General features: G+C 52.6%; 1 protein-coding gene across 1 annotated transcript in view; it reads left to right on the top strand.

Annotated features, from left to right (window-relative positions):
* Window positions 1-25,874, top strand: part of HCN4 (hyperpolarization activated cyclic nucleotide gated potassium channel 4) — a 43,369-nt gene that overhangs the window by 4,497 nt on the left and 12,998 nt on the right. Inside the window, exon 2 of the mRNA XM_061430310.1 lies at window positions 20,517-20,940. Within this exon, the coding sequence (XP_061286294.1) occupies window positions 20,517-20,940 (424 nt within the window). The remainder of the gene's footprint in view (window positions 1-20,516; window positions 20,941-25,874) is intronic.

Below are 25,874 nucleotides of genomic sequence, written 5' to 3'. Positions count from 1 at the left end.
AACCACATAAACTGGGCCAATGGCTGGTAGGTCCCCGGGTTGGCCTAAAACTGACTTTCTGTGCTGCTCCATGGCCCAGGAACTGCCACCGCCCACCTCATGTCACTTCCTAGCCTTGTCTGCTAGGGGCGCCTGCTTGGGATATGAGCCTTCCCTGCAGCTCAGTTTTCCCATCCAGAAAATTGGTGTCTGCCAAGCCAGACACCCATTGTCCAGCTGTGGTCACCCGGTGGAGGTAAGGTGAACTGTGAGAGAACAGAAATGTGGAAGTGACCCCCGCCACCCTGGCCACACTGCTTCCTTCCCTTAGATCTGAGCAGACCAGATGGGCCTCTGTCCTTGGTTCAGGCCAGTGGTTCTGGATCTGCATCAGAGAACTGAGAACCTGCTGGAAACTATAGAGTTTCTATCCAGAAAGACACACGTATCCAGACACACTTGATATGCACACTCTGAATTTCTGGGGTCTATGGACCCCTCCTAAGTTGAAAACCATCTAGGTTGTGAACCCCACTCTGGGCCAGCCCCAAAGAGAGTGTTGGCCTGGGAGGGGCAGAGGCTGGCCTCCCAGAGCCTTTGCTGGGGCCCTCTGTAACCTGAGGCTTGGGCTGCCCGTGGCCTGCAGCATGCAAATGAAAACGGGGCAGACGAGATGCTTTAGGAGGAAAGGTGCCCTGCTGGGGGACGAGTGATTTGTCTGCCTCCTCAGTGCTCTGCCTGTCTCTCTCCCTTTCACCATGGGAAGGGTTGTTCAGGTCAGTAGTGAGGAGGAAGCAGGCAGGAGCAGGATGCTGGGCCTGGGGCGTTCTGGGGCCTTCCTGGGGGGTCTTGTCCAGGACTGTGCTTCTGCTATCAGTGTGGAAAGCCAGGAAAGACACTGCAGGCTGCTGTGGCGCTAGGGGAGGGGGAAGGGCGTTGGTGCAGAGGGGAATTCCAAGGTGAGCTGCCTGGGTGGTGCTGTCAGCTGGCTCAGTGGGCAGCAGGATTCTCCAGTGACGAGGACGTGCTCCACCTGCTAAGACTCGGGCAGGTGGAGGATGTGCTGCAAAGGCCAGCATCCAGCGCAGGGCCAAGGTGCTCCCGGGATGTCGGGTGCACAGAAACCCAGTGGGGCCGGGGGACCAGGACCCTCTGGGTTCTCCCCATTGCAAGGCTTCAATTCCCTGTCCAGCTGCTGCAAGATGAGGCCGGGGGCCTTTCTCCTGCCCGGCCCCGCCCCATTTGTTCCCTTGGCTGCTGTGAGCGCCAGGCTTTGGGGCAGTCAAGTGGGCTGTCTCACACAATGCTGGGCCCCCTGCCTTCCATGTGCCCTCCTCTCCCAGGCTGAGGGCCCTGGGGTCTCCTGGGATGCCTTCTCAGCCCAGTGTGGCCACCCTCATCCATCTCCCCCTCCTTGCCCATCACATGGCATTTGCATAGAGCTCTGTGTCGGTCACAGTGCAGCGCTTCTCATGCCATCCTGGCATCCTACTCACCAAGGGCCTGTTAAAATGCAAATTCTGACTCTTTAGGTCTGGGATGGGTCTGAGCTTCTGCATCCTGATAAGTGCGCAGGTGAACCGAGGCTGCTGGTACCCCGCCTAGAACCATGCTGAGAGTACTGAGGTTCAGAGCGTGTGTTCCACGCATAACCTGGGCTCCCTGACTTTCTTGAGACCAGAGACTCTCCTCCTCTTGGCCTCGAGGACACACAGCAGGGTGAGTTCTGTGAACTGAGTTGAGTGGCCCTTAGCCACAGAGGTCGGCACAGGCTTGGGGATGTCAGATCCACGGCCTCCCTCCCTTCCTGCATCACTGCCTGGACACTGCCGGCCCCGGATAGTGGCTGTTGGGATGGGGCGAGCAGGAGGAGGCCAGGTGGCCCGAGGGCCCTCATTAATCCGTCCTGTCCCACTGTTTTCACAGCTTCTTGCCCCTTCAAAGGGCCGGAGGGGTGGCCGGCTAGAGAAGGGGCAGGGAGTATGGTGACTGCTGTGTTGTAATGAGATTTCTGGGAAGGAACAGATGTTGTCAGTGAGGGAGTCCAGAGGTGCCAGGCAGGCGAGCTGGTGTGAGGGGAAGCTGATGGTGGCTGGCTGGGAGGAGGACAGACACATTCAGTGAGAGCAGTGGCCTTGGCACCTTCGGAGGGGGGGTCTCAAGCTTAATGCCCCTTCCCCCACCCCAGACCATGCCTAGCGGCCCCACTGGGCTGGACTTGCCTGTCACTTCTCGCTGCCACTGCCCAGCCTGGTAAGCATCCATCTACATCTAGATGACAGGGCTGACAAGTGTCATTGCAGCCTGAGTGGCCCTTGTGCCTGTCACAACACTGGCCACCGTGGGGGAATTCACCCACAGCAGAAGGTCTGGCCCCAGTCCCCCGGGGGACTTGTCATGTAACTGAGGAGGCAGCCGGCTCCAGCACACATACCCCTTGGCTCAAGGGCTCTCACAGAGCTGCTGCTGCCAGCTGCTAATTAATAGAAGGGCTACTGAGGCCGGCCAGGCGGTCCTGCTTGGGCCCAGGGGATGTTGAAGAATCCACATTTCCCAGCCAGAGCGGGCCACAGGGAGGCCAGGGGCACTGCCTTGGCTTCAGAGAGGATGTTCTCTGCCAGCCAGGCTTTACCAAGAAAGCATTGCCAGGGCCGTGGAAATCTGTGATCCTGGAGCCTAGGCGGCCACTCAGAGACACTCTGTATCATCATCACTTGCCCAGAGCCGGGGCGAGAGTCTGCCCAGTGAGGTAGTGAGCTCCCTGTCACCGAGGCTGCTCAAAATGAGACAGCAGTACTTACACCAGAGGTTGCTAAGCAGCATCCTGTGGACCAAATACAGTGCCCAGATGTGTTCTGTTTGGCCAGCACAGCGTGTCATAACAAGTCTGAGACAATGTTTAAAACGGAAGGATGTCAGACAAAGATTTGGCTTCCCAGCTTCTCTTGAAAAATTGGAAACTGGCAATGCCGGCCCCACGTTCCCACCCCACGGCAGGGAACTGGCGCTCAGCAGAGGCCTTAACCTGGCTTTTGGTCTCCAGGTGCCCACAGTCCCCTCCGGTCCTGTGGTCTCTGGCCTGCACCCAGCCGTATCACTTGTGCGCGCTGCCTGACCCCGCGGGCTTCTGAGTTTACAACTCTGGACTCCAACCAATAGAGACCGAAGGCAGGTGGACTCACAGACCAATAACCACCACTTACGAACCACAGCCACGTGCCAGACTGTGCTAGGAGCTCCATTTCTCATGTTTCACTTATTCTTCACCGTGGCCCGAAAAATAGGTTCTATTGTCCGCAGCTTACAGATATGGGAACTGAGGCTCTGATGGGGGAAAAAAAAAAGGATTTGCTTGAAATCACACAGCTCTGAAGCACCAGAATTTTTAATAGAATTTGAACCTGTTCTCTAGGACTCAAAACTTGTACTTGTCCCTTTTCTCTCTTCCTTCTTTTCTGTGTGTGTGTGTGTATGTTAGCTTTTAAAAGCTAAATTACAAAAGTAGTTCAAGAAAACATTCTCCTAAGGATGAAAACATGGCAGATAATACTGAGCACACATTATCTGTGTGGAGGAGCTCAGCTGGCATGGGAAATTGAACAGGCCTCAGAGTACCAGATCTGGACAGGGCTTAGCAAGCTCCTGGCCTAAAGTCTTTATGTTATAGGTAGGGAGCAGAGGACCAGAGACGGACAGTGACTGGCCCAAGGTCATAGAGTAAGTCCAAGTCAGAGATGAAACCATAACCCAAGAAGGGTTTTGGCTCAGAGGTCTTAGGGCTCCACAGCCTACCCCACCCCCAGCCAGAGAGGGGTCCAGGGAAGAGTTCTGAATGGTCTCATCACTGGGACGCTTTTTTGTCTCCCCAGCCTCATGCCTGAATTTTGGACTGTTGAGTATGTTCAGGATCCATCTTAATTTAAGCTCATGCCTATCCTAATCCCCCACCCTGGGGCTGCTGCCCCTGGGGATCTGGACTGGGACACTTGCCCACCTGCTCCCCCTGCACAGCCTGACATGGAGACCTTTGGGATTTTGGAACTACATCTGGATGCCACTGATGTCTTTGGGGTTCAAAGGGGAAGGGGACAAGTAGCCAGTGGTGTCTGTGTCTTCTCCACCAGAGAAATATATGGTCACGGGGTCTGTGAAGAGTGGAGTCAGTCTGTGGCTTAAGGCTTAGTGTGCGACCAGGATCAGGGCTCAGCCTGGGACCAAGATAAGGCCTTGGTCTGAGGTGAGGAATTGGAGTCCTTGAACAGAGTCTTGGAGCCAACCTCAGTGCCTCCCTGAAACACTGGGGCTGGGGACAGGGTGGGCAGGTTGTCCATTCCATTCTCTGCCCTGCCAACCCCACCCCCAAAATCCCCCCTTCTTTTAAGCTCCCAGAGCTCCTACACCTCTTAGCATCTGAGCCAGCTGCCTGTGGTCTTCTCAGGGAGGTAAAGTACGAATTATAAATACTCAAAGGTTCTACCGCTGCCAAAGCCAGAGCCACCAAACCTCACACGTGCCCACTCCTGCCATGCTGTGGTCTCTCATTGTTTGGAACTGTATCTATCTTCCCAGCCAGGCAGCCAGCTAGTGGCTCCTGCAGAGTAGTGCTCGGGCTGGGCAGAGAGATGTGCTGGCTTGGTAGAGGCACACCCTATTTCCCACTGCATCCCCACCTCTGGGCTCCCACAAATAGCCGAGCAAGCCGTGGGACCTCCAGGTCTGCTCTCGGCAGCTGCGGGGGCCTGATAATTGGCTGATGATGATTTTGTGTCTGTCTAAGCATTTACCCGTGTGGGTGGATATGTTATGTCTGCACAAACGAGGCTTTCAGAAATTAATACATAACACAGGACTGGCTAATACCTTGTCTTCTGGGTTTGGAAAGGGGTGAATGAAGGGAGGTTGTGCCCACTGGGAGATCAGATGCTCCAGTCCAAGATTATTTTCACCCATCATGGAGAATGGGGATCTCTACCCGTCTGGCAAATAGGAGGGTAGTATTTCAGCTCCTCTTAGCTGAAATAACCCTGGTCGGCTTTGCAGGAGGGCAGACAAGAGATAGACCAATTTGGACTGATGGTTAGGGAAGGCTTCCTGGAGGAAGCAGAGCGGAGCTGGATCTGAAGGAGAGAGAGACCCATTATGCACACTTTCTTGGAGGCGAGTGCCTGGGACCTTGAGACGCCTGACTGGGTATTGTCAGACAAGGGGGCAGATTACTCCAAACCTGCCCTTTTGGACCTCCACCCCTGAAGCTTAGCCCTTGAGGACTCTGACCCCATGACCCCGGGTCTTGCCCCCCAATGCTGCCTGAGTATGTGTGTGTGTGCATTTGCAGGTAAGTTTGTCTGTGTCTCTCTGGCCTCTGACCCTGGGTCCTTGCAGCCCAGGCCAGCTCTCCCAGGCCTCAGTCCCAGCTGCACAGCCTCTGAGAAGACTGCTTTCTTCTGCCATCCTAGACCCGGAAGGCAGATGTTACCACTGTAATAATGTCACTGAGTGTGTGGCCTGGAGCCCAGAAGTAATTACCCTGCGGTTCCCCATCACAGGCTGGAGCAGCCCCTGTCAATGATTAACCTGAGTCCCCGGCCACTTGACGCCAAAGCCAGCCATGGGCTTCTCCTACCTACGATTTGTCAGAGGATACTAGGTGATATCCCCTTCCCCACGGACAGGAAAGACCCTCCCCCTCAAGCCCACAAGGCTCCTAAATGCCACTGGCAGCTTTTTGAAGAAATATGGTCCAGGAGGAGGGACTCTGCAGCTGTGGCCTGTCCTCATGTAACATCAGGGCCAGCCCAGCCCGGAACCCTGGGCCTGTCATCCCAAGCTTCCCCGGCTTGTAACTGTCCACCCTCCCACGCTGGGTTTGCCTTCCTGACCCTCATCCTGTTCTGCCGGGTGACCTCAGCAAAGTCCTTTCCTCTCTCAGAGTCCAGCGTCATAGCTCAGTCTGAGGCTGAGAAGGGAGCAGAGCTAATTGGCCAAATAGGTATTGAACCCGTAATCCTGACCCCATTAGTGCAAATTGAGCCAGCAAAGCAGGGACCGCGCTGCTGACAAGTAGAGCTGATGAGAATCTCCTGCCCTGTTTCCTGAGACTCTGAGAGGCCCATCCAGGCGTGATCTTGGATTTACATGGCCCCTGTGCTCCCGGAGTGTGTGTGGGGTTCCTCTTTCTGTGGCGTCTCCACCAGCCCCTATCCTGGGGATCAGGGCCGGGGCTCCCTAGCACATTGTTCGGTTATGCTGTGTCTGTTGCCTTCCACCCCCCCCAGCCATTAGATCACAGCCCCTGTGGGGGTGGATATCAGGCTTTTCTCTGCGCAGAGGCCCCCACCCACCCCTTCCTCCCAGTCACCTCTTCTCTGGGGCCGGGGCTGCTGTCTCCTCCTGGAACTTTCAACATGGTCTCAGTTCAGATAGGAGGATCCACGGAGACCAGGTCACATGGACAGCTAAGGCTGGAAGAGTCCTGCAGGGCAGAGCAGTAGGACCATTGGCTTTGGAATTGGCAGGGGAAGGAAATGCGACAATGTCCATCCTGTCCCAGAGGCTCTGGGGAGTCATCTTCCTGCCGTGTTGCTCCAGGGCTTCTGTGGACAGAACCGAGGGGGCCAGCTGGAAGAAGAGGCCAGGTGAGACCAGGCTGTGCCCCATGTAGCTGGGTGGGCTGAGCCATGCCCTTACCACCTTGGCTTTGCTCTCCTCATCTGAAAATGGAGCTGGAGAGGGGTTGGGTTTTAGCATGACCCCCAATCTGAAACTGGTGGTTGTAGAGTCACCTGGGAGCTTTCTGCAATTATGGATGCCTGGGTCTCCATGCATGAGGCCTGGGCAGGTAGAAGTTTGGGAAGCACCCAAGTGAGCTGGGCACCCCGAGTGCCCTTTCTGCACTAACCGTCTGCCAGTCTCCCACTGCAGTGTGTTCACCATAGCCCTCCAGTGCTTCCCAGAACCTGGTAGTGAATACCTCCAAGCCATTCATGACGTTCTACTCCCCAGGGAGTCATTCCCTTTCCTTCCTCACGGCAGGAGCAAAGAGAATCATAAAACTCTGGGCCTACTGGGACCCCAGGGAACATGGCCCTTGCTCTGTGTCCTTGTCAAACTGTGTTTTCCTGGAGGGAAGGCAGAGTCCCATCCAGCTCATGTCCCCAGAGCCCAGGCACTCCCGGGAGAACCCCATCCTAACAAGAAGAGGGGTCCGTAGAGAGAGTCAACGTTTAGCCACGGCCCTCCCCCCATCCCCGCCGGTGCCCTTGTTCACCGTGTCTGCCGCCTGCTTGGCCTCAGGAAGTTCTGCTCTGAGTGCATCCCATCTCCTCCTTGATGAGGTGTGCCTTCCTGCAGAAGCCGGTGAGCCCTCCTACCTGATCTCCCTTGAGCTTGTGCTCACGTGCGACTCCACAGCAATATTCTATTTTTACTTCATTCTCCTAAGTGGGAAGAGCTGTGCTGTGGCCTTTTTTGTTTCTTGTAAGCCAGCTGAAGAAGTTCTCCATTGCTGGCCCCCTCTACAATTTCCCCCAAATGGTCTTAGTGACGCTCAGAGAGGTTGGACCACTAGCCTTAAGGAACACAGCATCCTGGCAGTTCAGGGCCATTGTAGAGTAGGTGACCCCTGCTGTATAGTTTGGTATGTGTGTGTGTGTGTGTGTGTGTGTGTGTGCACGCGTGCACGTGCATGCTTTTATGCTACTGTGTGTCTGATGAGTGCACAGATTTAGAGTCTCCAGTACAGGGCTGGGGCCTTCAGAGAAGCAACGGGTTGATGTCTTGGGTGCTCCTCATGGCCAGGGCTGGGCTTGGCTGTGCCGTTGAGAAGGTGCAATAACAATTCTTTCCCCGAGGAACTCTTTCCTCTGCACCTTCATGGCTCCCCATGTCCCCAGAAGAGTCCTGACTACTCAGTCTGACATTCAGTATGCCCCCATCCTTTCTTTGGGTCAGGATTGAGTTCAGGGAGGGAGTGTCATGGATTTCTGAGATGGGTGCTTTTCTCTCAGCAAGCTTTCCCCCTGGCCAGCTGCCCTTGGCTAGCCTCTGCACTGCAGAGATCCATGGAATCAGCATGTCTTTAGAGAGTGTCTGGCTCCATCCTCTCATTGTACCACTGTGGACACTGAGGCAGGGATCGTGGGAGGCAGGGACTCCTTCAAGGGCACACAGCAAGTAAGAGACTGAAATGGGTAGAACCCAAGACTCTTGGCCCCTGGTCTAGCTTCCTTCTGCTGGGTAGCACACACCTCCTTCTTGCAACCACAAGGCCAGCCTTCCTGACCAGTGGGCACTCTCAGGTCCCATCCATTTTGGGGTTTTTGTGCCCAACAAGCCATGCTGCTCGCCCCTAGACTGAGGGCTTCTCGAAGAGGGACTGAAACCGCTAGGTGGCATTCTGGGGGGCCCTGAGGAGCTCCAGTCCTTTATGTCTCAGCTCAGAAAGATTTCAGCAAGAGGCAAGTGATAGATAAGAAGTGATTTATTAGAATAGGATGCTTGTGAGCCTTACAAGTGGGTGGGTGAGAGGGTACCATGCCAAGAACTTAGTGGGCTACAGTTTTATAATCAAAGGAGACTAAAACCACCTTATTCCTCATTCTTGAGTAGACATCACACTTCCATCATCAGTTCCTCCTCTCTGTTGTGTGGGGGAATTTTCTTGTCCCTATATGGTCAAGCCAGGACTGTCATGGCACTATGGAAAAATTATCTCAGGTCTCAGTACAGTGAGGGTCTTACACTTTGAAATGTTCCCTTTCCACACACCTCTGATCCCCTTAGTCCTGAGGCCAGGACCTGCATCTGAGTGGTTGTAAGAATAATAATGATGATGGTAACAGCCAGCATATGCTGATTACTTGCACTGTGTAGTACATTATTAATGTTATCTCTTTGAATCATCTTGGAATCCTGTGAGATGGGATTAAAGGTCTCATTTTGTACATAAGAAAACAGACTCAGAGAGGTTGAGGGATTTGTCCAAGGCCACACCGCCAGGTATCCGGACACTAGAGAGCGTCTCTGCTGCACTGTCTGCTGTGACCTAGCTGCTCCACGTGTGGCCCCTGGACCAGTGGCCTCAACATTGCCTGGGATCCTGTAAGCAATACAGGTGTCGGCCCTCACCCCACACCCAGTGAATCCGAATCTGCATCTTGGTAAGATTCCCCAGGTAATTTAGGCACTGTGCAGTGTGATTAAAAGATCACAGAAGGGGAAGGGAAGGTTCTAGCAGTTTCAGCCCTCACACAGCTCACCTTCTCCTTGGGGAATGGCTGCAACTAGCCCTCATTGTTTGCTGAGGGACTAGGAACTCAGCCCAAGACTGAGAGGGACCAGGGAAGAGTTACCAGGGAAGAGGCAGGGGTAAAATGTCATTTTGTCTGGGTCTTCAAAAAAACAGAAACAAAGCCAAATTATGTTCTTCAGGTAATAGCGCATCCTCACAGGAAAGCGAGTTCCCCAAAATACTCCAGAATCTGGATAACCCACCATAAGCCCAGCGTTAGCTGGATGCCCTTGTCTGAATCGCACTGGTTGGGAGGCAGCCTCAGGCGGCTGAGGGAGCAGCTACCTGGGAGCCCTGTGATTCTGAGTCAGAGAGTTTGAGGTGGGTTAAAAATAGAGCCCTAGTGGCCAGGCGGGGGTGGAAGACAGCAATTCATCCGCTGTAGGGGAAGACCCCAGGCTGGGTCAGGGGACGGTGGACCAGAGGAGGGGGGTTGGGGAGGCGTTTATTCCTCTCAGAGGCCGGAGTTGAGGGCGGTGGGAGGCAGAGCTTTCCAGTGTGAGAGGGGCGGCGAGGCAAAAAAATACCCGACTCCTGCGCCGCGTCCCCCTCGGGTGGGTGGAGCGTGGTGAGGGGGGCTGGGCCGCAGCTCTGCCTCGGAGAGCCTGTGATGGGGAGGGGCTGGTCCCTGCTTCCCAACAGTTGTTATTGGTTGTGGGAGAGGGAAGGCAGGGAAGGTGTCCCACGTGTGTGCGTTCCCGCGCGGGGCGTGCGTACGTGTGTGTATGTGTGAGTTGTGGGCAGGCACGTGGTCTCCTTTGCCGGTTACACCTGCCCTTCAAACGGCCTCCCTCTGTCTCCTCATCCTTAACCGCCTCCAGAAAATCTGCTCCTCCTGCCGTTGCGTTAAGACAACACCTTTGTCTCAGCGCCTAGGAGTTCCCCGCGGACCCGTGTGTCTCACATCAGCGGACTCTTCACCACATGGGTCACTGGTCCGTGATTAATTTTTTTTTGGATTATTTTTCTGATTAAAAGGTAATATTTGCCCATTATGGGGAATTTAGAAAATAAAGAAAGCTATAATATAGAAAACAAAAATCACCCATAATCCACTACTTAGAAATAGCCATGTGACTTCATTTTTAAAATTTTTGACAGTCACCCTCTCTCCCCACCGCAACAGTGTTTAATACACGCATTTATTGAACAATAAGACAATTTTACTGAGACCTCACTCCCCCCACCCTTCTCCTTCTGGGTGCCGCTATTGTGGCTACATCTGGGAAAAGGAAGAGGTGTCATTTCTGCTCTTGGTTAGCACACAGCAGGTGTGGGGAGACGAGACTAATCCTGGGTCTTCAAAGCGGGGGCGACGTAGGGGAATTCAAGGGAAGAAATAGAGCTGCCTCTTCTGTGCACCACCCCCGCCTTCTGGATCTCTGTGCAAGCCTATCAGGTAGATGGGAGAATCTGCCAAGTCCCCACCAAGGGGGCGTGCCTGAAAGGAGGGGGCGTGTCTGTAATGAAGGGGCGTGCCTGAAAGGAGGGGGCTTGGTGTGTTCTGCCTTGCCAGGCTTGTGCTGGTCAGGATGGAAACACAGTCGTGGCCTTGGTTGACATCTTTAGCCTCAGTCACCCCCCACCAGCCCCTGTCATCCCTGTGTTAGAACCCCGACCCCACATTCTCCTGGCCCCTCTCTTGTTAATCTACCTTCCCCCACCCCAGCTCCCACTCCTCCTCCGTTACTTTTCTGCCATCATCTTCACTAGGTGGGAGCCGTTTGCTAGTGGATGTTGTTGGGAGTTTTCGGGTCTTGGCGCGGGCGGGGGGGCGCAGCGGTTTGCATGGGATAAGTTCTCCCTGCTCTTGGAGGAGGCCTGTGAAGGCTTCGTGGGAAGGAGTCAGGGTCTCAGAGGGCTGCCCATTTTGTGTAGCTTCTGCCGGACCTCCTGCCACTCAGTCTCTGGCTCCCAAGGGACTCATTCAGTCATTCATTTATTCACTCATCCACCCATTCCCAGGCTTTTTTTTTTGGACCTACCTCATAAAAGGAACTGCACTAAGTTCAGAGAGTCAAGTGACTACAATTACATCCTAGTGTGATAAACTGCTCAGTTCAGTTCAGTCCTTCAGTGGTGTCCAACTCTGCGACCCCATGGACTGCAGCACGCCAGGCTTCCCTGTCCATCACCAACTCTCAGAGCTTGCTCAAACTCATGTTCATCAAGTCGGTGATGCCATCCAACCATCTCATTCTCTGTCATCCCCTTCTCCTCCTGCCTTCAATCTTTCCAAGGGGTACCTCGCCAGATTTCCTGGGAGACAAAGAAGACCTCCCAGGAAAAATGACAGCTCCTCTGAACCAAGTGGCCTGGAGTGGGCAAGGCTAGGGAGGGTATCTCCAGGCAGAGGACAATATGTAGGAAAGCCTAGAGGAGAAGAAAAGTCCTGGGTGCCTGGGACACGGAAAGCTGCTGAGTGTGTCTGGAGCAGAACACCCAGGACAGGGCTAGAGGAGGCTGAGTCAGATCAGGAAGTGCCCCCAAATGACAGCAAGGAGCTTAGATTTTAGCTGGGCGCCTGGAAGGACTTTGGGTTTGGCAAAGCATGGAGAGGATGCAGACCCTGAGGTCTGTGGGGTCCTGGGAAAGGCAGGAGCCCAGGTAAGAAGATGCTGAAGTGGGCCAGGTGGTGGGTTGATGAGCCGTGCTGGATCCCACATGATTGAGTGTTGGAAGGTAAGCAAGATGGGAGAGTCGAGGATAATTCCCAGGTTTCCAGGCTAAGTGTCTGGGTGAATGGTAGTATCACATGCTGGGAGCACAGGTTTGTGCAGGGAGCTGCTAAGTTATATCTGGCTCTGTCAAGAATGAAGTTCCCATTGGACATCCAGGTGTAGGTGTGTAGTCAGCAAGAGAGCACATGGCTGTGGGCTCAGGACAGACAGGTATGGTTTGGAAGCCAGCCGAATAATTTTGAGACCTTGGGAGTTGGTGAGGTCACCCCAGGAGAATGTAAAGAGGGAGAGGAGGTGGGGGCCCCAAGAAACAAAAACATTTAAAGGTCACGGAGGGAAAGAGGAGCTCCTGCAACGGGAGGGAAAGGAGAACCAGAGAGAACAGAGAAGAGCCAGTGGAGCAGAGTGTCTCAGCGGAAATGGTGCACAGTGTCAGATGATACAGAGGGTCAAGATGGAATGGACCGGAAATTGTGGGATTTGGCAGCAGGATGTGTGCCTCGGCAGTGTTGCTGCAGGATTGAGAGGCATGCTGGGGAAATGGACGTGGAAGTGAGAGAGTGGGGACGGCCACACGTCTTTCAGGAAGCTTGGTTCTGAGGGGAGAAAAGATAAGATAGTGGGGGTTCGGGAGTGATTTTATTAAGTGCGAGATCTTAAAAGCTGATCAGAAGGGCCTGAAGATATGGGCGAGAGAGGGGATAACCTGTAATGTTCCTGGGGAGGAAAAAGGGAACAGTGTTGAGAGAGCAGATAGTAGAGTCATCAACTGATTCCTTGTGACTGGGGGGTGGAGGGGGAAAGCGGGGAGGGAGAGAGACAAGCAAGGGAGTAGTCAGATGGCAGGAAAAGAAGGGGGCATTTTGCAGGCTTCTGTTTCCTCTGTGAAGAAGTGCTGTTATCTGCTGGGAGGGAGGGGGAAAGTGGTGGTTTCAGAGCTTTGAGGAGAGAGGAGATAATTTGGAAAGGCCGCTGTGGGAAATGGGTGGGAAAGGCTGTTAGGGTCTCCTGGAGGATAGGCTGGCAGAGGTGAGGACCCTGCTGAGTACAGAAACACTGATGAGGAAATAGAGACACAAGGAGCTAAGGCACTTGGTATTTAGTAGGACTGGTCTGAGGTTATGAGGTTTTCTGTACAGCCCACCCCCTTCCATGGAAACGGGAAGAGCTGATGATGGCTCTGAGTTACAGTTATGATCTAGTGAAGTCGGGGCCAGAGGACGGGGCAAGAGAGGTTGATGAGCAGAACCACTATGTGTGGGGGGAATGGGAGGAGGCAGGAGGGTTCTCACAGGATAATTAGAGGGCCAGTGACTGCAGGCTCCTGGGACACCAAAGAACAGACTTAGCACGATTGGATAAGAGAACTGGCAGAAAAGGAGGTTAGGGTGGGAGAGAGCACTGCTTATCTGAGATTAAAGATGGACCAACTGCAGACAGTGACCCAGTCCAGGATGTGCTGTTGGAAGGGACTGGAGCAAAGACTTTAGAGGCAGGACTTCAAGCCAGTGGGAGGCTGGGTGTTATTGCTGGTTGATGAGGGGGAGTAGAAGTCACCCAGGATGAAGGCAGGATTCGCAATGGAATAGAAGATTGTGAACCAGGTGCCAGCCTCACCACGGTCCCCAAGAGTGGCGAGTGGATGCTGTAAAGAAGGCCAGCAAATGACAGGATGCTCAAGAGATCTTGTAGACATTCCTACCACAGGCAGGAAGAGGCATTAGCGTGGACAAAGCTGCTCACTCCACCCTAACCTTGAGGTCTGTGGGGTTTGGGAGAGTGACGTCCTTAGGACACAACTAAAGTTCAGGTAAGGGAAAAAGCAGGTGGGTTAGAGGGTGAAGAAGTTGAGAGTGAAGGTACTGTGGAAGAGAGCACAGGGGACAGGTTTGGGAGGGAAAGAGGGAATAGGAGGAGGCACAGAGTTTAGGAAAGGGAAAATACTATCGACTGGGTTTATATTTGTATAGAGCGATAAGAAGTGGGACTCTGGAGTCAAGCTATTTGGGTGTGAAATCCCGATCTACCATATACAGCAAATTTCCCAACTTCTTGAGCCTCAGTTATCTCAACTGTAAAATGGGCGTATTCATAGTATCTACTTCATAGGATTAGATGAGATAGTCTATATAAGGGTCTCAGATGAGTACCTGGCAAACAGTAAGTTGTTGATGGCTGTCCTGAATTCTCATCAGCTTCATGGTCAGCTTGTGCAGTTATCTGTGCTGGGCCTAGAATGGAGGGGGAAGCTCTTAGCTCCCATCTAGTTCTCAGACATGAAGATGCCTGGCTTCTTTGTTTCGGGGCTGGAAGGAGAGTTAGGTAGTACCTGGTGAAATGGGCAGAATGTGACGACTGCTATCGCAGACACACTGCACAGTCAGGTGAAGTTCATGGAGGAGGAGGCAGTTGAACTGCCTCCTTTTGGATGAGAGAAGGGACTTCAAAAGATGGGGGTTCAAGAGATAGGGGCAGTTCTCAGAAGGAGGAGGAACCACAAAGTGGATGGACATGAGGCCACAAGTTGGGTGTCCCGTTGGCTCCTGTGAACGAAGTGGAAGGGAGAAGAAGGAAGAGGAGTCATGGGTGCAGATCTAGGAGCTTGAACCTTCCTCTATAGCTGCTGGGGTCTCCAGAGTGGAGTTCAAGCATGGAGTGACATAATCATAATGTGGTTTGGCCAGATAACCCAGAACGCATGTGACATGGAGGGAAAGAAAGAGGAGGCAGGGGACGAGGTGGGTGGCAGGGACAAAGTCTGCATGAGGAGTAGTGAGGAACTGATCTAGGACAGAGCTTTGGGGACAGATTCAGAAGCTGTCATTGAAGGGGCCAGACAAGACTTGATTGCTGCTAGGGGGACCTGCAGGGGCAGGTGGGAGGACAGAGAAAGCAGCTGAGGGTGGCTGTGAGGTTTCCAGCCCAGGTGATTGAAATGCTGACTGTGCCCTTCAGCTTTGAGGAGGAAGATGCTGAGCTCAGCCTTGGACTTATTGGGTGGAGGAGCCAGCAGGCCCTCCAGGTGGCAGGCGGGAATGCAGTCTGGTGCTAGGAGTGGTGTCTGAGCCAACTGTGTGGGGGGCAGGGGGAGGGGTACAAGATGGAGCTGTGGGTGTGCTGCTTATCTGAGAGAAAGCACGGGAATACCTCCCCTTGCTGCTGCCAGCCCTGCAGGGGCACAAGCATGTCTGCGACAAGGCCCCTGCACTCAAGAAACCCACAGCATTCTAGGAGATCCAGGGCCAGACCTTGGGCTGGGCTTCAGTGAAAGGCTGAGAAGGCTCAGAAGTGGTAGCACTTCAGATGAATGTTGAAGATGGAAAAGATCTTAGCAGGCAAAAACCCAACATTCTCTTCCTTGCAGCCGACAGGATTCCCAGTGGCTACCATTTGTGTCAAAATGTATGCAAATGGATGTGCAAGAATATGTATGTGTGAAAATGGATATGTGTACAAAGGCAGAATTGCCAGATGACCCTCCCCATCCCATTGTTCCCTGTGAACAGTGGTACAAAGATGAGAGCGTGTGTACAAAAATGTTTTTGTGTCTGTGTGTGTGTGAGAAAACATATGTGCTCAGAGGCAAGTGTGGGCAGGTGTGGACAAGAAGAAACTAAAGGAGGTCATCCCTGCTCTGGGACTTCCACTTCTGCCTCTGTTTTATCACCCTTCGCATCCTCTTCAGCCTCCAGGGAAGAAGAGGGCCCTTGGTCTGGCCCTTGAGTTTCTGAGTTCAGGGTCAGGAGCCTCCTGTCTTCTCTTCCCTCAGCTCCCCTGAGGCCATAACCTTCCTCTCAGACTGTGAACTGTTCCAGGTATTAATGGAGTGGGCTGTTGGGCTTTGTGCCACCCCCTTCCTTCTGCATGTGCCCCCGACCACCACTCCACTCCACCAAAGCCGACCCACAGGCCATTCCCTCCCTTGCTGGCTCCGACTTCCTCTTAACTTAGAGAACACTGGGATGGGGAAGGTCGTCTGGCTTTGGGGAGACCAAGTCTTCTAATTCAGGTTTCTGCCAACTCCAGCATGCCTGAGTCTGGCTATCCATTGCCTCCCTGCCAGGGCCTGCCACCCGCCACCATGGATGTATAGAGTCTGGATTGTGAGATTTATTCATGAATGATTCTACACCCAGTGGGAGTGGGCAGGGGAGCATTGGGCATAAAGCTTGAGGCTTTGGAATGTTACTATTCCTTCCTTTGTGAACCTCAGTTTTCCTTTTTACAGGTTGGGTACAACTTGCCCTACTGGCTGCTGATGACTGGGGTGCTTTTAATACTCAAAAGTTGTGTTGGTTTGCTCATCCAGGAAGTACCTCAGGAGTCCTGGTGTCAGGAGGATGAGTCCCCTTGAAACCTCTTTGTAACCTTCTTGTCTCTCGGGTGGGGGCTGTACCTGCTGTGGCAGGCTTACCTCCCCAGTGTGATGCAAAGATGCCAGAAAGGTTTGTCCACCTCCCCACATTCTGCTGAGGTGCCTAAACTCGCAAGAGGTCTGACTCAGGAGTTCCACTGACCTCTCTGAATTTGGGGTCTGCTCCTTCCTAACTGTGTGGACTTGGGGAGATACTGCTCTCTTGAGTCTCAGTGTCATCATCTATAAAATACAGATAATAGCAGCCACATTAGTCCTGGTGTGAGGAATAAATTAAGTAATGCATTGAAAGCACCAAATATTAGCAAGTGCTTGATATACAAGTTTTGGGGTCTTTTTGAATAGAGTGTTGTCAGTCACCAAGGAGTCCCCAATGAAAATGCCCAGGGACATTAAGGAATCACTTGAGATGCTTCTGATCACTAAGACTGGAGGAGAAGAGGGGCCAGAGAGGTGTGGAGGCTGTTGCCAACTTCCCCTGGCTGGACCAGTGCGGTTGGGCTGGCAGGCACACCGGGAGCTGTCCGTGGTGCTGAACATCAAAAAAAATTTTTTTTTTTTTTTTATGCTCTTACCCGGCCCAGCCTTCAGAAATCTGTGCAATCGTCTGGCAAAGAGTAAGGAACATAGTGTACATGGCCAAGGTCAGCTCCCAAAGCCCAACTCCGATTACCTCTTCCAGGAGCACTTTATGACCTCATCCGTCTAGGCCCCCAGGAGCCCACCTTTTCAGATGCCTGGGCTGCCTGAGATGGTTTCTTACATCATTGCCCAATATGTCTTCTGTCTAAACCTTGTCCTCTGATTGGACCATGAGCTCCCTGAGATCAGGGCATCTCTCTGCTGAGTTAAATAGATTCTGCCATCCAGTTGTCCAGGGAATATTTTGGGCCCTGACTTCCACCACTGGCTACTTGAACCATTATAAGTTCCCTTTCACCACTCCAGCAGATGCTTTGCTTTGACTCTTCCCTGGAAGATTTCACTTACCTTCCTCACCTCTTTCCTGTTGACTTGAATTACTTATTTACTCATTTAAAAATATGGGCTAGGCATAGGTCAGAGCATTTTACAAATATCAATTCATTTCACTCTTTAAAAAGTTCCACTAGTTCGTTAATATTATCCTCATGCAGCAGATGAGGAAACTGAGGCTTAGAGAGATTAAATGACATACTAGTAAATGATGGAACCAGGAATCAAGTTCAAGTTGGTTGGCCTAAGAGCCTGTACTTCTTTCTTCTTACCACATTATGCTGCCCTTTGAGTTTCTCTTTGATGCTCCAGAACAGTGGTGTGTGGGAAGAAGTGCTCTAGTATTCTGACCCCAGCCCAGATCAGGCACCAGAAATATCCCTTAGCATCTGGAAACTCATGATTGAAACAATTAGTCAGAATGCAAGGAAATGGGTGTTTTTGCCTCGTGTAATTTGGTTTTATGAAGATCACTAAATGCAAACATTCTCCTGTTAATTACTGCCTCAAATTTGGGCTGTAATTGAGAGAACTAGAGCTTGGAGAGTGTAGAAACTGCTGGAGTGGCAGGCCTACCCGAGTCAGCATTCCCAGCCGCCTTGCACCCGCTCTGTTAATTTTAGAAACTCTTCCAGTCTGGGTATATTATTAGCTTTATGTACAGAGGGCCACAGGGCCCTCCATGGCCTCTATGTCACAATTTTTTGTTTTGTTTTTCCCAAGAGATTAAGTAAAAGGAACAATGACCATGTGTATATAGGGGTGTTTGCACACTGCCTGTGTGAAAGGGGATACCTGTGTATGGCACTAATGAGTTGTCAGCAGCTGTTTTTGAATGAGTTCACGAGGCTGAATGAAGCATGTACACAGCTTGAAAGCAGCATAGAAGCTGAAACCACTCTCGCAGGGCCCACAAGTCATTAGCAGGATGCTCCGTGTGCTGTGGAGTGGGTGTGAAGGCTGGGGTGGGTTTTCCCAGGTGGCATAAGGGAGTGGGGCTGATGAAAGGGTGGTGGGCTGAGGGGCAGGGAAGGAGACAAAGTTGACCTCTTGGCACCAGACTTAGAATGAAAAGCCTTAGCCCAGTGAAGCTCTGACTTGAAGTCTCATCTTGAGCCCCTGAAGAACATGGCTTTCAAAGGAGCGGCCAGAAGCTGTCTTTTGGGAAGCCGCACTTGCCTGGGCTGTGTGACATGGGACAGCCGCCTCGCCCTCCTTCCCTGAAGCAGGCCCTGCCCTCTTCTTGACTCATAGCATCATTTTGAGTCTGACAAAGAAAACAAGTTGCTGTGGAGTAATTTTTTTTCAAACTTTGACCTCATTAGGCAGGGACACTTTGGTTTTGTCCTGCTGTCTCCACTCTCTTCCTCCTGGCTTCCCTGCTGTAGAGAATTAAAGATGGCTGAACTGTTATTTCTCTTGGGAGAAGATAGGCTATGTCTGCCCAACATAATACCTTTATCTGTCATTGTGTAACTGTCTAAATTACTAGCAGAGAGAAAAGCTCTGCAGTGCAAGTCTTTTGTTTTAGGGCAGCTCTGGAGTGGCCGGTGCTTGGGCATATCACGCCTCTAGACACAGGGTCTACGCTTTCCTATGCTGTCTTCATACTCCCTGCTGCTGCTGCTGCTGTGAAGTCGCTTCAGTCGTGTCCAACTCTGTGCGACCCCATAGACGGCAGCTAACCAGGCTCCCTTGTCCCTGGGATTCTCCAGGCAAGAACACTGGAGTGGGTTGCCATTTCCTTCTCCAATGCATGAAAGTGAAAAGTGAAAGTCAAGTCACTCAGTCGTGTCTGACTCTTCTCGACCCCATGGCCTGCAGCCTACCAGGCTCCTCCGCCCATGGGATTTTCCAGGCAAGAGTACTGGAGTGGGGTGCCATTGCCTTCTCCACTTCATACTCTCTAGGGGCCCTTTTTGGGCCAGGTAGGAGACCTGTGAGTTAGTTTTTACCTCCTCATATTGCTTAACCTTTCAGAGGCTTCACCCTGAGGGTCCCTCCCCACCTCCCCCGGGAAGTATTAGCAGTTGCTTTGAGGCCTTGGGAGAAGTGATGCTGGAAGCCCCCCTGGTCTCATTCCATTGCATTGAGTAGTACTTGAAATCCCCCATTAACACTGCCTATCACTTTGCTGTACACCTGAAAGGAGCACAACATCAACTCTCATAAAAGTTTAAAAAAGTTTTTTATCACAAAAACTTCCAGTTAACTGAAACAGTGTATGTACCTTCTACCAAATAATGTTTAAAGGAAACTTTTTAAGAAAAAAAATGAGAAAATATTTCTAATAGTTTATTGTGATTAATGTATTGATTGTGCAATCTGTGTTTATTTAATGTGTACTTGAACATGAAAAATATCTACTTTGCTAAGTATAAATTATTTGTTGGAAAAAATGAAATTGTTGAAGTATATTAGAAAAAAAAAACAACAACCCTGCCTGCATTTGAAGATATCACTGACTTTCCTGACCACTGTGTTAGAAGCAAACCTCTAGGGGAGAGAGATGGTCAGAGGTTTTCTGACTATAGGGAATAGACTAACAGGAGACCTGCCCCCCAGCACCAACCCTGAGAGCCAGTGTGGGAGAAGGCCAGATCCGAATTATAGGACTGAGTGTGCAGACCTCATTGCACAGTAGGGAAACTCAGGCCCAGATGGGGAGGGCACCGGCCTGATGTCACACAATGTTAGTGACAGAGCTGGGACTGGATCCCACGCCCACAGTCTCCCAGACTCCCGCTGTGCATCTGATCCTCCCCTGTTCTCTGGTCACGGTCTGTGGCATGTCTGACTGCCAGCCTGTCTCAAGCCACAGTTGACCATCAGGGAGGATGGAGCAGCCTGGCCTGAGCCTGGGGGTGGTGTGGGGTGAACTACTTCTGCTGCTAAAACAGCCTCTCACCTCTCTCTGGATGTCATTATTTAGTTTGCTTCTCAGCCTCTCACTGGGGTATAGGGATTGGAGTAGGAGGCTTGTCATCGGGGAGTTCATGGAGAGGCAGGCAGAAAGCATCCCTAAGGATGACTAAGGAAGAGCCTCTCGCTATGCCAGTCACTACATCTTGCCCCGGTACCCATGCGCCTATCTCCTGCAGGACTTTGGAAGCTCTCAAGACTTCTCTCTCCACCCTTGCTCTCTTTGAGCTTTCTTTTGGGGTCTGTCATTCATTCCCTCTCTCCTCCTATGACTGACCGGTGTGTCTCTGGGCAGATTTTACTGGGACCTGACCATGCTGCTGCTGATGGTAGGAAACCTGATCATCATTCCCGTGGGCATCACCTTCTTCAAGGATGAGAACACCACACCATGGATTGTCTTCAACGTGGTGTCGGACACGTTCTTCCTCATCGACTTGGTCCTCAACTTCCGCACAGGGATCGTGGTGGAGGACAACACAGAGATCATCCTTGACCCACAGCGGATTAAGATGAAGTACCTAAAGAGCTGGTTCGTGGTGGATTTCATCTCCTCCATCCCTGTGGACTACATCTTCCTCATTGTGGAGACACGCATCGACTCGGAGGTCTACAAGACTGCCCGGGCCCTGCGCATTGTCCGGTTCACCAAGATCCTCAGCCTCCTGCGCCTCTTGCGTCTCTCCCGCCTCATTCGATATATTCACCAGTGGGAAGAGGTGAGTGTTCAGATCCAAACCTCTTCAGGGGAGAGGTACCTCCCCACCCCGAGGGGAGTGATGGGTCAGCAAATAGTTGGATATGGGCTGTCGGATTGTAGTAGGCACATCTCCTCCAAGAGGACAAATATTAGTAATTTCTTGACTTCTTACCATGTGCTAGATACTACACAAATCACTTTACAGGCAGTATCCCATTTAAGTTTCAAGCATGGAAGGTACCAAATAGGTACATGTAAGTACTCATTTTTCACATGAGGAAATATAGAAAGATGAAGGGATTTAGCTAAGGGATTTATGAAGGGATTTATATAATGTCACAGAATTATTAATTGGTAAATCTAGGCTCCATAGCTTGTACTGTTAATCACTGCACTTTATTATGGGGTCTGAAAACTCATAAGCCTGGCAGAACATACGAAAATGGCCATTTGAAGGACGATAGGGAGTGTGGTGGACTGGGGAAAACTGGAGAGCATATCTTCCATCTGTATCAGGCACTTCTGCTCATCTCTGGCCACTGCAGCCAAATGGTATGGGCTCAGGTTTCTAGATCTACAGATCTATCATAAGAAGCAGAAATGGGGATTTTGGTGCAAATTTTGTTGACAACTATCTTAGATTGGGCTCTTCTGGTGCAGACCTTCAGGTGAGGATTTGTATAAGGTGATTTGAGTGTGTGTGTGGGGGGAGAAAGTCTGGTAGGAAAATCTGGTAAGAGATTGGAGAAGAGGGACAGGGGAAGGAAGGAAAGGAATAGAGAGGAAAGAAGGAAGCCAAACAAGGCTGACACCAAGCTAAGTCTCAGGGGACACTCTCTGACAGGACACAGCACACCTCAAGACCTCAACTTGCAGGCAGCAGAAGCGGTGGCAGAGGATGAGGGGGTTGGATGGCATCATCGACTCGATGGACATGCATTTGAGCAAACTTTGGGAGATGACGAAGGACAGGGAAGCCTGGCATGCTGCAGTCCGTGGGGTCCCAGAATCAGACGTGACTTAGTGACTGAACAACCACAGCAGCAGCAGCTCGCCTGGGACTTGTCTCAATCAGGGCAAAGGAGGTGGGCGTTCTATATCCCTTCACCAGTCAAGTCACAGGTTCAGGGCACTGACAGCCCTCAGCGCTAGCAGGCAAAGTGGTTTCCTGGAGCCAGACCTCTGATAAAGAGCTTTGAGTGCTGGCTGTAGGGAATGCAGGCCTGGTGCGTTTCTGGAGATGTGTGAGCACAAGCTGTAAAGGGCTGCTAGGGGCCCTGGGCAGAGCACTGGCTATAGAGACTAAATAAAAATTGTAAAAGAGCGAAGTGGCCAAAACCATCCCGAACAAACCTAACTCATCTGTGGGCTGAATGCAGCCATCTATGGGAGCAAGAGAGGGCTATAGGCTGGCAGCAGCAGGCAGGCCAGCCTGGAGGTACCAGGCTCAGGGTCCAGCGTGGGCCCCCACCTGGGGAAGCTTTTGCAGAGGGCCATGTCTTGCCATGGCTCACTGTTAGGCTCCTGTTCTTTGGAACCTCTGTGTGATTGGACGTAAGTGCCATGCCCAGGACAGCAAGCCCCGCCCCCTGCCCACTCCCTGCAGCAGCCTGGGCTGTGGGCAGCAGTGCCCATGGCTGATAGTCAGGGCACTGGCAGATTGAGGTCAGAGGTGTCATGAACACCTGTGCTGCAGAAGTGCCAACACCAGCCTGGCAGAATCCCTTCATGACAGGAATTCTCTTTGGGCTGAAAAGTTTGCATGATTTCTGCTGATAGAAGAAGCAATGGCTTGTCCAAGGTCACACAGCAGACCTCTAGCAGAGCCGGATCAGGTCCAGTTAGCGCTTTTGACTCCCAGCAGTGTGGTCCACATCCCTGCAGAGCGTGGTGAAATGCGTGTGGGCTTTGGGGTTAGGATTAATTAGACCTGAATTAAAATCCTGGCTGACTGACTAAGAGGCAGCTTTACCCCCAAGCCTCAGTCTCTTATCTGCAAAGTGGGAGTAAGTCATCCCTTCCTCAGTGGATTGTTGCGAGGATTAAAAGAGATAACGTTTGCAAAACCCTTGGTGTGAAGCCCGGTGCAGAGAACTGTTTAATAGACGCCCCTCCCCACTCAATTTTCTTGTAACCCCCCTGCTTCTATAGAGTCTTTATTTTTCTTAAAGACTTTCTGTCCATGGTTTCTTTGGTTCCTCACACCTGGCTGACGAGCTCAGCAGGGCGGGATTTATTATCCATATTTGTCAGAGGAAACCGAGGGTGAGGGGGTCAGCTGCCCAGTGGCAGGATTTTGACCCAGGTCTCCCGACTCCGGTTTCCTGCCCTTCCCACGTTCTCAGGCAGCCTGAAAGGAGGCTGGCTGGGTCTATTACCACTCCCTCTGTTGGGAGAGACTCCCCGCTCAGACTGGGGAGGCAGGCAGTGGAGGGGAGGAGCGTGGGGTGAGTTCTTTGGGAAGTTTGGGTTTGAGGAACCTGGGGGACTTGGTGCAGAGAGGGGTTAGCATGTGGGTCTGAACTCAGGGCTAAGAGGGGACAGTGCCTGGGTGGGGGGTCAGGGTAGTGGTGGCCAGGGCAGCTCTGAGTGGCTGCCGAGGAAAGATGGAGGTGAACCTCCTGGAATGCCCTGATGGGCTTATCTCTTGGTTTCTGTCCCAGGTGGAAATTCAGAACCATTTGGGGCCCCTCAGTCCCCAAGAAACCCCAGAAGTTCTGTGTGTCTTGAAATTACCGCTAGTCTGCGGATTAAAAGCAAAGGAGTCAGGACTTCCCCGGCGGCCCAGTAGTTAAAATTCTACACTCCCAGTGCAGAGGTGCAGGGGGTGCGGTTCGACCTCTGGTCAGGGAACTAAGATTCCACATGTTGTGGAATATGGGGGAAAACAAAGCAGAGGCGTCGCTCTTTCCCTTCTCTGACATCAGTGCATGTCTCCAGGCCCCAGACCCCTGGGGGCGAACCTTGCTCCTCACCTATGCCTGGGCCCTGGGGACCATGTATTCTGGGGAGAGCTGGCTGAGTTGCCAGTGGCTGGGCAGGGTGGGCCCGTGGCCTGTTTCCCCTCTGGGCTACCCAAAACTGGCCAGGCAGGCTCTCACCCTGAACAAAGGCCCCAGGTCGGGGCTGGAACTGGACAACGTTACCTGCTCTCATGGGCAGGAAGGGAGATCCTGGGAGGCCAGATGGAAGACTCCCTGCCCCCCCATCCACACACACACCCTTATCTTGCCGACCAGCTGGGAAGGAAATTACTTTGAGTTGGTGGCTGCCAGGCACACTGTCTAGCCAAGGGCTCCCACTAAACCCCTGGAATTGGATTGGGGTTTCCCAGCTGGCCCCGGGAGCCCTGATTCCAGATTCTCAGTAGCCTACCCAAGTCCTGGGGCTGTTCCCAGTTTCACTTTGGCTGGGAGGAAGCAGCAGGGAGACCCTCTGAGGCCTCCAATCTCAGGCTGAGCTGAGGAAGGAGGTATTTCACAGGGAAGACTCGGCTCTGTCTCCTCCACTGACTGTGACTCACACGCATCTCTTCCCTTCTTTGGACTTCAGTTTCCCCACCGGTCACATGTACTCCGATGTTCCCGGAGGCTGGGCCTCAGGCCCCTTCCAACCTCCCTGGGCGAGGATCACGTTAGCTGGTCGTCCTGAGGACACAGTCATGGTCCTGGGTGGGGGCTGAGGAGCTGGCCTCCTGTGGGGAAGGAAAAGCTTCTGAGAGGCTGGGGTCCCGACCCTCAGCCTTCAGACCCTCCCCGAGCCCAGCCCAGCCCAGCGCAGGCCAACCTCCCGTCCAGAGGTCCTGAATGTTAGTATAGCTGCTCTTAGGAGTCAGGGAAGGTGGAGGGGCTTGGCAGGCGCAGGCGATTGTCTCCGAGGATGCCCGCCTCTGCCTCCATCCTGGGTGGCTCTTAGGAGTCAGGGCAGGTGGAGGGGCTTGGCAGGCGTGGGTGATTGTCTCCGAGGATGCCAGCCTCTGCCTCCATCCTGGGTGATCTAGGTCAGCATCTTCCTCCCAAACCTCTTCCAGCCAAGCCTCTTCCCTCCCTCCGAGGTGAGAGCTTGTTATAGGCACAGAGGCTATTGTTAGAAACCATGGTTACCCCCCTTCAGATGTTCCCCTGCAGGGCCCAGCACCCCAGTGACCCATCCCAGAAGCCTCTTCTTTCCCTCAGCAGCATCTTGGAGTGGTGGGAGGGGCTGGAGGCAGAAGGTCAGGCCGGGGCGTGTAAACCCTGATAAATATCTTCTCCTTTTGGGGCTCAATTTTTCTACCTCTCTCAGAATTGGGAGTTCAGGATGACCCAGAGGCATGGTCCTGGGGGGTGGGAGTGGGTCTTCTCTACAAGCCCCAGGAAGGGACCTAGCATGATGCTCAGCTCAGCCACCTCCATTTGGTACCCAGGAAACACACACACACACACACACACACACACACACACACACACACACACACACCATCCACTCTCTCCAGCCCTGGACTGCTGTCCTTAATGTGGTCACTTGTTCCAGAGACACAGGGAGAAGGTTTTCCCTCTTCCCTAGGAGGAAATGAGTCTCGGGAGGGAACTCAACCAAGAAGAGGCCTTGGCAGAAACTCCAGTTTCTGGTCTCTCCCCAGGACTGAGGAAATCAGCTCTTTGTTTTGAGGGCTGGGAAAAAGATGGAAGGAAAGGAACTACCATGTGCTGAGTACCTCCTGTGTGCCAGCTGATCCCCAGGACAGCCCTGGGAGCTGGCATGAGGAAACTGAGGCTCAGAGCAGAGAAGGCACTTGCCCACTGTGGGAGGCAGTGGGAGACACATGCTGCCCTGTGGTCCAGAAGATGCAGAAGGGAGCAGGAGTAAGAGCATCCCTTGAGTGCCATGCTAGGCTTGGAGAGGGAATTGCCCAGGCCACCTGCCTAGCAAGCCTTGTGGGGCCCTCAAAATGAAGACACTCAATCCCTGGAG

This window comes from Bos javanicus, chromosome 10 (assembly GCF_032452875.1).
Source record: "Bos javanicus breed banteng chromosome 10, ARS-OSU_banteng_1.0, whole genome shotgun sequence".
Lineage (NCBI taxonomy): Eukaryota > Metazoa > Chordata > Mammalia > Artiodactyla > Bovidae > Bos > Bos javanicus.
The sequence above is the reverse complement of the archived record's forward strand: the minus strand, read 5'-3'. Positions and strand labels throughout refer to the sequence as shown.